The sequence below is a fragment of the Salmo trutta genome, chromosome 1 (genome assembly GCF_901001165.1).
Source record: "Salmo trutta chromosome 1, fSalTru1.1, whole genome shotgun sequence".
NCBI classification, from domain to species: domain Eukaryota; kingdom Metazoa; phylum Chordata; class Actinopteri; order Salmoniformes; family Salmonidae; genus Salmo; species Salmo trutta.
The window spans coordinates 65504171-65522327 of NC_042957.1; the positions used below are offsets into that span (position 1 = coordinate 65504171).

Below are 18157 nucleotides of genomic sequence, written 5' to 3' on the forward strand. Positions count from 1 at the left end.
TATCGAGTGCATAGAGGAGTTCTGTATCTATAATTCTTAAAATAATTGTTATGCTTTTTGTGAACGTTTATCGTGAGTAATTTAGTAAATTGTTAGTAAATTCCCCGGAAGTTTGCGGGGGGTATGCTAGTTCTGAACGTCACATGCTAATGTAAAAAGTTGTTTTTTTATATAAATATGAACTTGATTGAACAGACATGCATGTATTGTATAACATAATGTCCTAGGTGTGGTGCATTTAGCTGTCTTCTGGGTTTTTGTGACATTATATGCTAGCTTGAAAAATGGGTGTCTGATTATTTCTGGCTGGGTACTCTGCTGACATAATCTAATGTTTTGCTTTCGCTGTAAAGCCTTTTTGAAATCGGACAGTGTGGTTAGATTAACGAGAGTCTTGTCTTTAAATAGCTGTAAAATAGTCATATGTTTGAAAAATTGAAGTTTTCGGATTTTAGAGGAATTTGTATTTCGCGCCACGCCCATCATTGGATATTGGAGCAGACGTTCCGCTAGCGGAACATCTGTCTGGTTGGATGGGGAGAGTCGCTGCACAACTATTTTCAGGTCTCTGCAGAGATGTTCGATTGGGTTCAAGTCCGTGCTCTGGCTGGGCCACTCAAGGACAGACTTGTCCCGAAGCCACTCCTGTGTTGTCATGGCTTTGTGCTTAGGGTCATTGTCCTGTTGGAAGGTAAACCTTCATCCCAGTCTGAGGTCCTGAGCACTCTGGATCAGGTTTTTATCAAGGATCTCTCTGTACTTTGCTCTGTTCATCTTTCCCTCGATCCTGACTAGTCTCCCAGTCCCTTCTGCTGAAAAACTTCCCCACAGCATGATGCTGCCACCACTATGCTTCACTGTAGAGATGGTGGCAGGTTTCCTCTAGATGTGACGCTTGGCATTCAGGCCAAAGAGTTCAATCTTGGTTTCATCAGACCAGAGAATCTTGTTTCTCATGGTCTGAGAGTCTTTAGGTGCCTTTTGGCAAACTCCAAGCAGGCTGTCATGTGCCTTTTACTGAGGAGTGACTTCCGTCTGGCCACTCTAACATAAAGGCCTGATTGGTGGAGTGCTTCAGAGATGGTTGTCCTTCTGGAAGGTTCTCCCATCTCCACAGAGGAACTCTGGAGCTCTGTCAGAGTGACCATCTGGTTCTTGGTCGCCTCCCTGACCAAGGCCCTTCTCCGCCGATTGCTCAGTTTGGCTGGGCGGCCAGCTCTAGGAAGAGTCTTGGTGTTTCCAAACTTCTCCCATTTAAGAATGATAGAGGCCACTGTATTCTTGGGGACTGTAAATGTTTCAGACATTTTTTGGTACCCTTCCCCAGACCTGTGCCTTGACACAATCCTGTCTCGGCGCTCTACGGACAGTTCCTTCAACCTCGTGGCTTGGTTTTGCTCTGACGTGCACTGTCAACTGTGGGACCTGATATAGATGTGGGACTTATATGCTAGGTGTGTGCCTTTCCAAATCATGTCCAATCAATTTAATTTACCACAGATGGACTCCAATCAAGTTGTAGAAACATCTCAAGGATGATCAATTAAAACAGAATGCAACTGAGTTAAGTTTTGAGTCTCATAAAGGGTCTAAATATTATGTAAATTATAAATTTTTTACATTTGCAAACATTTATAAACGTGATTTCGCTTTGTCATTATGGGGTATTGTCTGTAGGTTTATTTTTTATTTAATCAATTTTAAAGTAAGACTATAATGTAACAAAATGTGGAAAAGGGGAAGGGGTCTGAATACTTTCCAAATGCACAGTATATACAAAATTTAAAATATTACATTACATTTCATAACACTTTTCACAACACATTGTGTGTGCCCTCATGCCACTACTCTACCACATATCTACAATACAAAATCGATGTGTGTGTAGAGTACGTGTGATCAAATTTTATTAGTCACATGCGCCGAATACAACAGGTGTAGACCTTACAATGAAATGCTTACTTACGAGCCCCTAACCAACAATGCCGTTTGAAAAAAATATGGATAAGAATAAGAAACAGGTAATTAAAGAGCAGCAGTGAAATAACAATAGCGAGACTATATACAGGGGGGTACAGAGTTAATGTGCGGGGGCACCGGTTAGTTGAGGTAATACGTACATGTAGGTAGAGTTATTAGTGACTATGCATAGATGATAACAGAGTAGCAGCGGTGTAAAAGAGGGGGGGCAATGCAAATAGTCTGGGTAGCCGTGTGTGTGTGTGTGTGTGTCTCTTCACTGTCTCCGCTGTTCCAATAGGTGTATTTTTATCTGTTTAAAGAAAATCGTATTCTACTGCTTGCATCAGTTACCTGATGAGGAATAGAGTTCCATGTAGTCATGGCTCTATGTAGTACTGTGCGCCTCCCATAGTCTGTTCTGGACTTGGGGATTGTGAAAAGACCTCTTGTGGCATGTCTTGTTGGGTATGCATGGGGGTCCGAGTCATGTGCTAGTAGTTTAAACAGACATTTAAAACATTTACCTGGAGCTAACTCTGCAAATACTGTATATATTTATAAGTGGGGACACAAACAATGAGGGCACCATCCAATGTACTTATGCATAAATCATCAGATACATTTTTATGTCATTTGGAATATAACATATACTTGGTTTTACCTGCATTAAGTACCAATTTCAGTTTAATAAAGGCTTTCTGCAAGGCAATAAAGGCAGATTAAAGCTCTGACAGAACCTGGTCAGCCATCGGCGAAATAGCATACACAACAGTGTCATATGCATACAGGTGAAAGTGATTGCTTCTTCTTCAGACAAACCAATATTGTTCATGTAAACAGTAAAAAGAACCGTGACAATACAGTGTACTGACATAGATTGGAGGTTTGCTGGTGTGGGATGGAGTACTTCTCAGCGGAGCGCCTGACATCACACTATGGTCACATTCTTTTAGTTGTTGGCTTGGTTGTCGTCACGTCAGGCTCTGGGTGTGTTCTCTTCTGCCGTCTAAGTCTCGTGTTGGACTCGAGGTAGTAATCTTGGAAAGTCAGCTCCTCAGCAAAGGAACGCATGGCCAGGTAGGTGTGCAGCAGCAGGTGGGGGAAGCGGGAGGTGAAGTAGGAGACAAAGTCATCAGGGATGGAGCCCAGAGTCTCCTGGACCTCCTTAGGAGATTCGTGGTAATGGTGTTTCTATGGGAAACAACATGTTGCTTATAAAATTAATTTACACACATTTAGTTTCTTGTGTCAGATTTTAAGTTTTAAACCCCCTCATGGTGACTATGTTTGGTCTTGTCTATCCCAGAGGACATCGTGGCTGAACACCTGATAAAATATATGGTGACTAAGGAGCACCAGAGGAGGCCTTCTGCTGAGACTGTGCTCAATCACCCTTTCTTCTGGAGCCTGGAGCAACAGCTGAAGTTCCTCAAGGTCTGAGTCAATTAGAATTGGTCACATCTAGATATAAAAGAAAATCAAGCCATTTTATTCCCTGAAGAAAGCTCACCACAATAACTACAATGGGGATACAGTAAATATAACTACAAGAGGCAATACTATAGCCCTCTTTCTAGCTGTCTGTCTTTCTGGAATCTCCATTGAAGCTGTTTGTCCTTGTCATTGATGAGAACATTATGGATACCAAGTTTGTCAGACAATGGATCATCTTTAACCATTGGTTAAAATAGCCCATAGCTCTTCAGAGAATGTTCATGAAGTCTCTTTTTTCCTGGCAAGCTGAAATTGTTTCTTTATATTAAACTGGAATACAGTGGAGCAAAAACAGTCAGTCAGGTACTCAGGCTCGTAATCAATGACTCTATTGGCCACAAAGCTAGAAGTTAATAAATGACATATTTGAGTAATTAAAGCCTGTTTTCCCATGTAGGATGTGAGTGATTGGATTGATGCACAGTCAAAGCTGAAGCGGTTGGATGACTCAATCATCAATCAGCTGGAGTCAGAGGCAGAAAACGTGGTCAAGGGAAACTGGATGGAACACATCACTAAGGATCTGCAAGAAAGTTAGTGTCTGAGGATCAGTATTTGAACACCAACAGACTGTGAGGCCTTAATATATTTGAAGTACTGTATATCACAGCCACTTTAGCCTGGTCCAACTCAAGAGCACCATGACTGGCATGACAATGATTGACAGAGGTGTTGGCTAAAACAGATCTGGACCAGGCTACAGCAACATCTCTTTTCTTGGTGGAATCACAAAATGATGGCCTCTTGTGATGACATAATTCCAGATAAATTATTGCTATACTGTAAATGTAGTTATTGTTTGCTTCCTGGCTGTCGCTCCTTCCTCTGCAGATCTAGAAAAACGCAAAGGGGCATATAAAGAGGTCTCTGTTGTAAGTCTTCTACGGGCCATAAGAAACAAGGTAAGTGTGTTCTGTCCATTGGCAATGTATTACATCATATCTATTGATATGATATGTATTATATTATTCTAGTAGTTGTATATTATCAAATAAAATATTACTGGTCTCGTGCAAATTTTGCAGATGTTATTGCAGGTGCAGTGAAATGCTTAGGGAAGGATCTACATTTACATAATGGGTACCCGGAAGAAAATGGAGGAGGGTGTCGTGTCTTTGGCATCATTAAATTGAAGACTATTTTATCAAATCAATTCTCTGTAGTTATTATTAAGTGATTAAACTAATCATGTAAATGTAATTAACTAGGAAGTTGGGGCACCAAGGAAAATATTCAGATTACAAAGTTATACTTTTCCTAATATAACTCTTCAGATATTTTAATATCTGATCAATTAGTCTTCTAACTAATGAATTATTCTTTACCTCACGTTAGTCTCATTCCAAACATTGTAAATTGTTTGTTATCTGCACAAACCCAGCCTTTACTATGAATCATCCATACACCAATTGTCGTAATCATTTATTTACTAACTAACAAAATAATCACAGAAATGCACAAACAAACAAACACTAGATATGGTTACAAGGACATGATAGGGGAGGTTCCCTAGTGGGCCAAGCCGATATGACGGCTTGGTGGACAAAGGGAAGTGTGGGTGTGGACTGAGAAGGGCGCGAAAGACAAAAGAGTCACTATACAGTTCATAATTATATTAATTTAAATGCTAATCCTTTGCATATGAACGCTCATTCATTCGGGAATAATTGCAATCAATATATATTTACGCTCAGTGTGTCGTGATGATCTCTGTTGGAATCGTCCGTCTTTCTGTTGGAAAGTTCAGCCACGCATCTCTCTCTCTCTGCTTTCCTGAAGTATTCAATGGTTAGGATGGATACGTCAGAGTACCATTAAGAAATGTTCTTATAGAATAGATGTTTCGGCGGTTGTCGGTCTTCGCATTCCAGGTTGACATAATTTCTAGCTGCAGACTAGTAATTAGTATTGAATATTGGCTCTTATTCTGTCGGGATCGATAGTCTCAGAGTTGAACCATTTCCAGCCGTGCAGCCAATGCTCCACGTGGTTTGGTTAGGAATTCAACAACTATTACAACCTTAGCTTATACTGAGGTTTTTATGGTCCCTACTCAAACCTTTGCCCTCTCGGTGACCGAGGTACGCATGTTCTCAAGAGGATTTCTTCAGGTGGGGGTTTTATTCGTAACAGTAGAAAAGTGCTGTCCCATGAGCCAGATGTTTATCAGGCTATATCAGGCAATATACCTTTATATCACTGTGTGCTTGACGCCGACCCTCATCTCTGATTCTCCACTGGGCGTGCAATATCAAGTGTGCCTATAGGCTATTTAGTGTGGTCTCATTCAAATGATCCATAGCCTATCGGCTACAAAGTGCATGCTTGGCGAAGCACAGGGCAAAGTTATATTTCTATGATAGCTGCTGGGATGGTGTAAATAAAACTAGGCTGCATTACACACTGCAATGGATATTCCAACCCTGAGCCCTGGTCTGCTCTGCTCTTGCTGATCAAAAACTTGTCAAAAGATTTTTCCGAATATTTGGTGATTAGGCTTAGTGTCACGCCCTGACCAGAGAGAGCCCTCGGGGTTCTCTATGGTGTTTTAGGTCAGAGTGTGACTTGGGGGGTTTCTAGTTATTTTATTTCTATGATGGTGTATGTGTATGGTTCTCAATTAGAGGCAGCTGATAATCGTTACCTCTAATTGGGGATCATACTTAGTGTCTCCTTTTTCCCACCTGCTTTGTGGGATATTGTTTTGGTTTATTGCCTATGTGTGCTAAGTAGTGCACGATCGTTAGATCTTTGTTGTTTTGAAGTTTCACCATAATTAAAATGTGGAACTGTACTCACGCTGCGCCTTGGTCCAATTATTTATTCGACGGTCGTGACAGAATATCCAACCATTACAGGACCAAGCATCGTGCCCAGGAGGTAAAGGAGAGTTGGACATGGGAGGAGATACTGGGTGGATGCGAGACCCTTCCTAAGCGGGAGTCGCCGAGGAGTAAAGGAGGACAGCGACGACGCCGAGGTCCGTGGCCACAAACAGCCCAAGGGAAACCCCAAGATTTTTTTGGGGGGGGCACAATGGGCGGTCGGCCGAGGAGAGAGCCAGAGACCACCTGGGAGTCGATGGAGCAGTGTGAGGAGGGATATCGGAGATAGATGTTGGCTAGGAGTATGCTGCAGCGCAGGTGTTTTGAGGAGCGTGTCATCAGTCCGGTGCAATCTGTGCCGGCTCCACGCACCAGGCCTCCAGTGCGCCTCCCCAGCCCGGTACGTCCTGTGCCGGCTCCCCGCACTCGCCCTGAGGAGCGTATCATCAGTCCTGTGAAACCTGTGCCAGCTCCACGCACCAGGCCTCCAGTGCGCCTTCCCAGCCCGGTACGTCCTGTGCCGGCTCCCTGCACTCGCCCTGAGGAGCGTATCATCAGTCCGGTGAAACCTGTGCCGGCTCCACGCACCAGGCCTCCAGTGCACTTTCCCAGCCTGGTGCGTCCTGTGCCGGCTCCCTGCACTCGCCCTGAGGAGTGTGTCATCAGTCCGATGAAACCTGGGCCGGCTCCACGCACCAGGCCTCCAGTGCACCTTCCCAGCCCGGTACGTCCTGTGCCGGCTCCCCGCACTCGCCCTGAGGTGCGGGTCATCGGTCCGATGCAACCTGTGCCGGCTCCCCGCACTCGTCCACCAGTGCATGTGTACAGTCCGGAGTCTCCAGCGATGGTCTACAGCCCGGAACCTTCAGCGACGGTTCACAGTCCAGATCTTCCAGCGACGGTTCACAGTTCAGAGCCTCCAGTGACGGTCCATGGTCCGGAGCCTCCAGTGACGGTCCACTGCGCCAGTGCCCAGTCCAGGCACAGTGTCCAGTCCTGCTCCATGGCCGGAGCCTTCCTTTGCATCGGTGCCCAGTCCAGGCACGGCGTCCAGTCCCGCTCCATGGCCGGAGCCTTCCTCTGCGCTGGTGCCCAGTCTAGGCACGGCGTCCAGTTCCGCTACATGGCCGGAGCCTTCCTCTGCTCCGGTGCTCAGTCCAGGCACGGCGTCCCGTCCCGCTCCATGGCCGGAGCCTTCCTCTGCGCCGGTGCCCAGTCCAGGCACGGTGTCCAGTCCTGCTCCATGGCCGGAGCCTTCCTATGCGCCGGTGCTCAGTCCAGGCACGGCGTCCAGTCCCGCCCCATGGCCGGAGCCTTCTACTGCTCCGGTGCTCAGTCCAGGCACGGCGTCCAGTCCCGCTCCATGGCTGGAGCCTTCGGGGTTCTCTATGGTGTTTTAGGTCAGAGCGTGACTAGGGTGGTTTCTAGCTATTTTATTTCTATGTTGGTGTATGTGTATGGTTCTCAATTAGAGGCAGCTGATAATCGTTACCTCTAATTGGGGATCATACTTAGTGTGTCCTTTTTCCCACCTGCATTGTGGGACATTGTTTTGGTTTAGTGCCTATGTGTGCTAAGTATTGCACGATCGTTAGATCTTTGTTGTTTTGAAGTTTCACCATAATTAAAATGTGGAACTGTACTCATGCTCTGCCTTGGTCCAATTATTTATTCGACGGTCGTGACACCTAGCCTATGTTCTGTTCAGTTTGAGAAGGAGAGAGAGAATATGAGAAGGAGGACCGGAGGCCAACTTTGATAGCTTTCTAATACTATAATTGATTTTATTCAAAACAATATGTTCCTTGCCCATGATGTAGGCCTATTTATCAGACTTATTGACGTCACAATAAGTCAGATTCTAGTAACTTACATTGTGGTGCTGAAACTTGAAGCAGCGGCACAATCAATCGGAAATGGAAAGCTCATTGAATTGAATATATTTTTGGCAACAGACAAATACAACAAAATGCACAATGTGGACCCAGAGGATATCACTTGAGAATGCTATTCATTGACTACAGCTCAGCGTTCAACACCATAGTGCCCTCAAAGCTTATCAATAAGCTAAGGACCCTGGGACTAAACACCTCCCTCTGCAACTGGATCCTGGACTTCCTGACGGGCCGCCCCAGGTGGTAAGGGTAGGTAACAACACATCCGCCACGCTGATCCTCAACACAGGGGCCCCTCGGGGGTGCGTGCTCAGTCCCCTCCTGTACTCCCTGTTCACTCATGACTGCACAGCCAGGCACAACTCCAACACCATCATTAAATTTGCCGAATTTCCCAGCCTATAGGGAGAAGGTCAGAGACCTGGCCATGTGGTGCCAGGACAACAACCTCTCTCTCAACTTGATCAAGACAAAGGAGATGACTTGTGGACTAAAGGAAAAAGAGGACCGAGCATGCCCCATTCTCATCGACGGGGCTGCAGTAGAGCAGGTTGAGAACTTCAAGTTCCTTGGTGTCCACATCACCAACAAACTAACATGGTCCAAGCATACCAAGACAGTTGTGAAGAGGGCACATCAAAACCTATTCCCCCTCAGGAGACTGAAAAGATTTGGCATGGGTCCTCAGATCCTCAAAAGGTTCTACAGCTGCACCATCGAGAGCATCCTGACTGGTTGCATCACTACCTGGTATGGCAACTGCTCGGCCTCCGACTGCAAGGCACTACAGAGGGTAGTGTGAACGGCCCAGTACATCACTGGGGCCAAGCTTCCTGCCATCCAGAACCTTTATACCAGGCGGTGTCAGAGGAAGGCCCTAAAAATTGTCAAGGACTCCAGCCACACTAGTCAGACTGTTCTCTCTGCCATTACACGGCAAGCGGTACCGGAGCGCCAAGTCTAGGTCCAAGAGGCTTCTAAACAGCTTCTACCCCCAAGCCATAAGACTCCTGAACATCTAGTCAAATGGCTACGCAGACTATTTGCATTGCCCCCCCTCTATACACCACTGCTACTCTCTGTCATCTATGCATAGTCACTTTAATAATCTATTAATTGCACATCATACTGATCCTTCAAATAAATACACCTGACCAGCTGTAGTGGGCACAAGGAGCAGTGGTGTGGTTTCCCTTACTTAGACAACCTTGTCCAAATGAAAACTTTTGCCTGCTTTTGAAAGCTTGATCTCCAAGGGAAGGCTGTTCCATAGACAAATGCCTGTATGGAAAAAAACGTGTTCATCGCAGTACAATTTACTCTTGGGACTTTACAAGACATAACACTAGCTCTGGTATTGTGACTGTGTTGGTTATAGACCATATCAATGTGGTTTTTCATGTAACCTGGGGCATGATCATTTAAGATGTCGAACATATGATGCAGTTTAAGTTGGTCCACTCTGGACTCCAAAGGTAACAAGCTCACCTCCCGGAACTCCTGTACCCCTATATGGCTCCTAGGGGGGACATTCAACATATAACTGATTACATTATTTTGCATGACCTGCATTTTCTTTTTCAGATTTTTTGATAGCCCACTATACCAAGCAGAGCAGGCATAATCAAAATGACACTGAATCAAGGTTGAGACGAGCATTTTCTTAACTTTAATGTTAAAATTCAAAAGGCACTCGCACATCTGAGCAACCTTTTTGCAGGTGCATGGCAACAGTTGAAACAGGATGAAGGAAAAAGGAAACCCCACACTGCTCTTGATAGTATCACTGATATTTAATAAGCTTACGTATCGGCCTCACGGCCTTCGTCAGAGCTTAACTTTAATGTTAAAATATCTAGTGTTACGATGGAAAAATGTCTATTTGTTTGCCATTTTTATAAATAATTTTAGCAGTAATCAGGTCTCCAGAAAGGGATTGATCTAGGGACACACCAAGATAAATTACACTTGTTTTAGATTCAATCTCCTTGCCTGCACAGTTTACCATTATCTTGTCAGCCCTAAGCAATCTACGTTTTGTTCCAAACAAAATCGATTACGTTTTTCCCAAATGTAGTGACACTTCGTTGTCAGACAACCAATCCCCCAAAAAATTATTGCAATTCCTTACTCAGGGTCTCCTCTATGTAAACTGTATCCTTCCATTATACCAGTATGGCTGAATCATCAGCAAAAAGCAAGAGTTTGCACTTTAATGTATCTGGCATATCATTAACGTGTATATAAGAAATGAGGAGCATAAAATTGAGGCTGAAATGGGCATATTCTAAAAGGCATTAATTTAATTTAAACTTTCTTCATTTTAATTAGACTTTACTAACAACAACAGGGCTTTATGTTGAAGCCTATTTAACTTCCAATTTAAGAGATAAGAGGTAGGCCTACCTGTTTGGAAGACAAAGTTAGGCTATAGGCAGCTATATCCATAGATTTGTCAGTCAATTCCTCGACCCACCATGCACTCTTTAAATAACAGCTTTTCACTGACACAGACGTAGACTATGTTAAAACCAAGACTGGAATTGGGGGGGGTGTATGAGAGGGTATGCCATAGGCCTGCTTTTGTGGAAAAAAATGGAAAAAAACACAAGCCTACCCCTTGTTAGCTTAAGATTTTGAAGAAAATAAAAAAGGATCTGATTTATAAAGTGATCTATAACACGCTTTGGTCCATGCTTTTTTAATGCTAGAAACAAGCTGTAAAATACCAGAGAAAGACTCCGATGCATATGGGGATACAGTGGCTTGCAAAAGTATTCACCCCCTTGGCATTTTTCCTATTTTGTTGCCTTACAACCTGGAATTAAAATAGATTTTTGGGGGGATTGTATCATTTGGTTTACACATGCCTACCACTTTGAAGATGCAAAATATTTTTTATTGTGAAACACACAAATAAGACAAAAACAGAACTTGAGCATGCATAACTATTCACCCCCCAAAGTCAATACTTTGTAGAGCCACCTTTTGCAGCAATTACAGCTGCAAGTCTCTTGGGGTATGTCTCTATAAGCTTTGCCCATCTAGCCACTGGGATTTTGCCCATTCTTCAAGGCAAAACTACTCCGGCTCCTTCAAGTTGGATGAGTTCCGCTGGTGTACAGCAATCTTTAAGTCATACCACAGAATCTCAATTGGATTGAGGTCTGGGCTTTGACTAGGCCATTCCAAGACATTTAAATGTTACCCCTGAAACCACTTGAGTGTTGCTTTAGCAGTATGCTTAGGGTCATTGTCCTGCAGGAAGGTGAACCTCTGTCCCAGTCTCAAATCTCTGGAAGACTGAAACAGGTTTCCCTCAAGAATTTCCATGTATTTAGCGCCATCCAGCATTCATTCAATTCTAACCAGTTTCCCAGTGTCTGCCGATGGAAAAACATCCCCACAGCATGATGCTGACACCACCATGCTTCACTGTGGGGATGGTGTTCTCGGGGTGATGTGAGGTGTTGGGTTTGCGCCAGACAGCATTTTCCATGATGGCCAAAAAGCTCAATTTTAGTCTCATCTGACCAGAGTACCTTCTTCCATATGTTTGGGGAGTCTCCCACATGCCTTTTGGTGAACACCAAATGTGTTTACTTGTTTTTTTCTTTAAGCAATGGCTTTTTTCTGGCCACTCTTCTGTAAAGCCCAACTCTGTGGAGTGTACGGCTTAAAGTGGTGCTATGGACAGATACTCCAATCTTCGCTGTGAAGCTTTGCAGCTCCTTCAGGGTTATCTTTGGTCTCTTTGTTGCCTCTCTGATCAATGCCCTCCTTGCCTGGTCTGTGAGTTTTGGTGGGTGGCCCTCTCTTGGCAGGTTTGTTGTGGTGCCATATTCTTTCCACTATTAAAAAAATGTATTTAATGGTGCTCCGTGGGATGTTCAAAGTTACGGATATTTTTTTAATAACCCAACCCTGATCTGTACTTCTCCACAACTTTGTTCTTGACCTGTTTGGAGAGCTCCTTGGTCATCATAGTGCCGCTTGCTTGGTGGTTCCCTTTGCTTAGTGGTGTTGCAGACTCTGGGGCCTTTCAGAACAGGTGTGTGTATATATACTGAGATCATGTGACACTTAGATTGCACACAGGTGAACTTTATTTAACTAATTATGAAGGTAATTGGTTGCAGCAGATCTTATTTAGGGGCTTCATACCAAAGAGGGTGAATACATATTCACGCACCACTTTTTTCTTTTTTGAAAGAAGTTATTTTTTAAATTTCACTTCACCAATTTTGACTATTTTGTTTATGTCAATTACATGAAATCCAAATAAAAACCTATTTAAATTACAGGTTGTAATGCAACTAAATAGTAAAAACACCAGGGGTATCACGCCCTGACCTGAGAGAGCCGTTTTTCTCTGTTTTGTTAGGTCAGGGTGTGACATGGGGTGGGCATTCTATGTGTGATATTTCTATGTTGTCTTTTTCTTTGATTGGCCTAGTATGGTTTCCAATCAGAGGCAGCTGTCTATCGTTGTCTCTGATTGGGAATCATACTTAGGCAGCCCTTTTTCCCTCCTTCAGTGTGGGATATTGTTTTTGTTCAGCTCAGTAAAGCCTGCAGAACGTGACGTTCGTTTTCATTGTTTGTTGTTTTGATTTCGTGTTCTGAGTTTAATAAAATAGAAATATGAACACGTACCACACTGCACCTTGGTCTACTCCTTACGACGAACGTTACAGAAGATCCCACGACCAAGAGACCAAGCAGAGTGGTCCGGAGCAATGGACCTGGGAAGACACCCAGGAGGTAATGGCATCCTGGTCTATTGAGGAGATGAGGAGGAGTATATCCAGGGCTTTGGAGGAATTAGGGGCAGGAGAAAAGTGCCTCCCATGGGAACAGGTGGAGGCAGCGAGAGCACGGCAACGAGGGAAGCACGAGAGGTAGCCCCCCAAACATTTTTTTGGGGGGGCACACGGGGAGATTGGCAGAGTCAGGTTGGAGACCTGAGCCAACTCCTCGTGCATACCGTGGGGAGCGAGTGACTGAGCAAGCACCGTGTTATGCGGTGATGCGCACTGTGCCACCAGTGCGCATTCACAGCCCGGTGCGCTCTGTGCCTGCCCCACGTACCAGGCCTCCAGTGATTCTATCCAGCCTGGTACGCCCTGTGCCTGCTCCTCGCACTTGCCCTGAGGTGCGTGTCACCAATCTGACGCCACCTGTGCCAGCCCAACGCACCAGGCCTCAAGTGCGCCTTCCCAGTCCAGAGCTTCCGGCGACAGTTCCCAGTCCAGAGCTTCCGGTGACAGTTCCCAGTCCAGAGCTTCCTGCGACGTCCCCCAGTCCGGAGCCTCCAGCGACATTCCCCAGTCCAGTGAGACCTGTTCCGGCTCCACGTAAGAAGCCTCCAGTGATGATCCATGGTCCGAAGCCTCCAGTGATGATCTATGGCACAAAGCCTATAGTGATGATCCATGGCACGAAGCCTGTAGTGATGATCCATGGCCCAGAGCCTCCAGTGATAATCCATGGCCCGGAGCCTCCAGTGATGATCAATGGCACAAAGCCTCCAGTGGTGATCCATGGCGTGGAGTCTGCAGTGATGATCCATGGCATGGCACCTGCAGCGACGGTCCCCAGTCCGGAACCTCCTGAGATGGCCTACAGTCTGGAACCTCCTGAGACGGCCCACAGTCCGGAACCTCCTGAGACAGTCCACAGTCCGGGAACCTTCAACGACGGTCTGCAGTCCAGAGTCTCCAGCGGCGATCTGCAGTCCAGAGTCTCCAGCGGCGATCTGCAGTCCAGAGTCTCCAGCGGCGATCTGCAGTCCAGAGTCTCCAGCGGCGATCTGCAGTCCAGAGTCTCCAGCAGCGATCTGCAGTCCAGAGTCTCCAGCGGCGGTCTGCAGTCCAGAGTCTCCAGCGGCGATTTGCAGTCCAGAGTCTCCAGCGGCGGTCTGCAGTCCAGTCTTCAGCGGCGGTCTGCAGTCCAGAACCTCCGGCGATGATCTACGGTCCGGTTCATCCAGCGACGATCCACGGTTCGGTGCTTCTGGCGATGATCCACGGTCTGTTTCCTCCGGCGACAGAAAAGCGGAGGGATCAGCGGGCGGAGTGGGGGCTATGCCCCGAACCGGAGCCGCCGCCATGAGTAGATGCCCACCCGGACCCTCCCCTATAGGTTCAGGTTTGCGGCCGGGAATCCGCACCTTTGGGGGGGGGGTACTGTCACACCCTGACCTGAGAGAGCCGTTTTTCTCTGTTTGGTTAGGTCAGGGTGTGACATGAGGTGGGCATTCTATGTGTGATTTTTCTATGTTGTCTTTTTCTTTGATTGCCCTAGTATGGTTTCCAATCAGAGGCAGCTGTCTATCGTTGTCTCTGAATGGGAATCATACTTAGGCAGCCCTTTTTCCCTCCTTCAGTGTGGGATCTTGTTTTTGTTCAGCTCAGTGAAGCCTGCAGAACGTGACGTTAGTTTTTCTTTGTTTGTTGTTTTGATTTCATGTTCTGAGTTTAATAAAATAGAAATATGAACACGTACCACGCTCTACTCCTTACGACGAACGTTACAAAGGGGGTGAATACTTTCGCAAGGCACTGTATCATTGTTTGTTTCTTTGACATTGAGGCAGAGCTACAACCTTCTATAGCCGAGGAGACAAAAAATTTACTTTGCTTGGGATGTAATCTAATTCTGTCACTATCAACTGATTAACCTATTCGCTTTCTGAACAATATAACATTTATAAACCCAGACAGCTTTTAGTGAAAACCTTGTGACCTTCTCTCATTGGGTTAAGCCAAGAAAGAAGATCAGCCAGCAGTTAAAGCATACTTTTTTTCTGCGTCTGTAGGCCTGGGATGGAATGGTAGGCCTAACTTTTGAAAGTACCATGCTCAGATTCCTAATGACATCTCAGATTTAATTATTTACAAACAGGGTTAGTTTCATTGCAAACAAGACACACTGCAACTCAATATTAGGAAGGTGTTCTTAATTTTTTGTGCACGGTGTATATAACGGTGTGTACAGACAGTATGGACAGTATATGAATAGAAAATGTGTGTACAGCAGTAGTTATATAGGATGAGCCTTGACCAGAGTACAGTATATACATATGAAGTTGGTAAAACAGTATGTAAACATTAAAGTGACCAGTGTTCATTGACTATGTACATAGGGCAGCAGTTTCTAAGGTGCTGCTACTCGAATGAAACACTATATTGGTATTAGTAGTTAATTGTGTAACATTAATGCTTATTTCATTATTGAAAAAATTAAGATTGTTATCAGAATTCATCAAATACATAACATATAGACATATTTATTTGTGTGACTACAGCCTCATTTTAATATACTGAACAAAAATAAACACAACATGCAAAAATGTCAATGATTTTACTGAGTTACAGTTCATATAAGCAAATCAGTCAATTGAAATAAATGAATTTGGCCCTAATCTATGGGTTTTACATGACTGGGCAGGGGCGCAGCCATGGGTGGGCCTGGGAGGGCATAGGCCCACCCACTTTGGAGAAAGGCCCAACCACTGGGGAGCCAGGCTCAGCCAATGAGAATTAGTTTTTCCCCACAAGAGGATGTTATTACAGACAGAAATACTGCTCAGTTTCATTAGCTGTCTGGGTGGCTGGTCTCAGACAATCCCACAGGTGAAAAAGCTGGATGTGGAGGTCCTGGGCTGGTGTGGTTACATGTGGTCTGCGGTTGGGAGTCCGGTTGGACATGCTGCTAAATTCTCTAAAACGACGTTGGACACAGCTTATGGTAGAGAAATTAACATTCAATTATCTGGCGACAGCTCTGGTGGACATTCCAGCAGTCAGCATGTCAATACCACACTCCCTCAACTTGAGACATCTGTGGCACTGTGTTGTGTGACAAAACTGACCATTTTAGAGTGGCCTTTTATTGTCCCCAGCACCTGGGTAAATAAGAATTTGTTCTTAACTGACTTGCCTAGTTAAATAAAGGTTACATTTAAAATAAAAAAATGATCATGCTGTTTAATCAGATTCTTGATATGCCACACCTGTCAGGTGGATGGATTATCTTGGCAAGGAGAAATGCTCACTAACAGGAATGTCAACACATTTCTGTGTGTATGGAACATTTCTGGGATCTTTTATTTCAGCTCATGAGACATGGCACCAACACTTTACATGTTGCGTTTATATTTTTGTTCAGTATTGTTAGCCTCACTAAATGTGTGCACGTGACATTCTAGAAATTGTATGCTGTTTCCCATAGAGTAACCATTACGATGAAATTCCTGATCTCCATGAGACGTTGGGCTCAATCCCAGAAGGCTTTATGCTCTACTTCACCTCCCGCTTCCCCCACCTGCTGCTGCACACATACCTGGCCATGCGCACCTGTGCTGAGGAGCTGACTTTCCAGAAATACTACTCCAAGTTAAGAGAGGCGTGGATGGTCTATGACACATCCACAGCCTAAGACCAAAAAGTACTTTACACCAACCTTTGAAGTGATGACAACCAAGCCACCAGCCCAAATATTCTGTATTTTTCTAGGCTTTGCTTTTATTGTTGTTTTCATAACATGAACCTGCAGTGCACTGAATCCAGAGACATTCCTTCTATGTAGACCAACGCAATGACAATTCCATAACTAGATAGACTGTCAGTTCACTGTACTGTCAATGTACTTTATTGTTGTGATTCAAAAGTGACCTTAGCTTTTTTTTTAAAAGTTGTGTATCTGTTTTTCTATTGTATTCTGTATGAAATAGCATTCTTTATGCATGAATGTATTCCTGATCCAATGTGGACCCTGACACAGGCACATCCAACGGAGACGTTTCTTTATAAGTGCATAGTTGTCCTTTTATTCACTGTACTTTGTTTTGTTGATGTATGTACATAGATGATTTAATGCTTTATAGATGATGCTTGTACCATGTTTGACTATAATGGCTTTTAGTACGTCAACTCAATTTGAGTGGTCCACAATGTTTTTATTTTATTTTGAATCTGTATTTTGTATTATTGTATCATTGTGTTTGTAGTATAGGGAAAACAAGCATATGTTACCAAATATAACAATGTGCATTTCATAAGTATTCTAATAAAGTGTGTACATAAAACGTATTAAACATGTCTGTAAAACCACAATGAGGACATCGACCTATCAACTAAGGCTTCATAAATCATTGGCTACAGTACAAGAAACAACGTCAGAGTAATCTGAAGTGGCGGCATTAACTCATGTTCACATTTACAACATAACATGCATGAGCATTTCATCATTAAGACATTTTGGGTATAATGTCTGGAGGGTGAAAATCCCAAAACATTCTCTTTTGCTCAGAGTATTATTCATATCACCTCCCCGGTCTGATATCTTGACTTTCTCTATGCCACAAAATCTAAAAGGTAGAAATGTCATGTTTTTGGTCATTAAGATGTACTGCGACTGGATAATCCCTGTCCTTTCTCCTGATTGAACTTTTATGTCCTCTAATTCTCTGTTTGAGAGAGGTTTAACCTACATAACACAGCCCACACGGACATTTAATAATGTAAATAACATGGGTGGTGGAACACGTAATAATGTAACTTATTTGGAACCGTTTTCCTGTGTGTGGGTGGCAGAAATATTCACACTTCATCATATTATTGCACTATGAGCAACCCATGCATGTATAGCTACCATTCGGAAGAGGGCGTAAAAGAGCCTGGCTCATTTTCGTTTGTGGCTGGCGGTAGGCATGGACCAATTTGTCACGTAAATTGCGACCTCTCCTATATACAATAAGTGGTGGGTTCCTAAATTCAGCTGGCAGAGCTGGGTCCGATGATAAAACACGCCAGTGTTTCTTGACAGCATCTCCCACTTTGCGTGAGTTCAATGTATATGTGGTGGTGAACATTACAGAGTGTTCTTTACCTTTAGTGGGTCTTTTTTGTAACAGTTCATCTAGTGTTTTCCCCAATGCCAAATCAAGAGCTTAATCCACACATTGTGGAAAGAAGC

General features: G+C 44.3%; 1 protein-coding gene across 4 annotated transcripts in view; it reads left to right on the forward strand.

Moving 5' to 3' along the window:
- Window positions 1-17271, forward strand: part of LOC115205365 (serine/threonine-protein kinase/endoribonuclease IRE1) — a 30088-nt gene extending 12817 nt beyond the window's left edge. For 2 of the 4 annotated variants that reach the window (XM_029771281.1, XM_029771272.1), the window contains exons 12-15: window positions 3269-3396; window positions 3854-3989; window positions 4288-4358; window positions 16412-17271. In XM_029771281.1, the coding sequence (XP_029627141.1) occupies window positions 3269-3396; window positions 3854-3989; window positions 4288-4358; window positions 16412-16618 (542 nt within the window). In that variant the 3' untranslated portion in view covers window positions 16619-17271. Of the gene's footprint in view, window positions 1-3268; window positions 3397-3853; window positions 3990-4287; window positions 4359-4481; window positions 4610-16411 lie in introns of those variants that run through there. The other 2 variants (XM_029771291.1, XM_029771301.1) reach the window with 2 other exon arrangements.
- The last annotated feature ends 886 nt before the right edge of the window (window positions 17272-18157 follow it).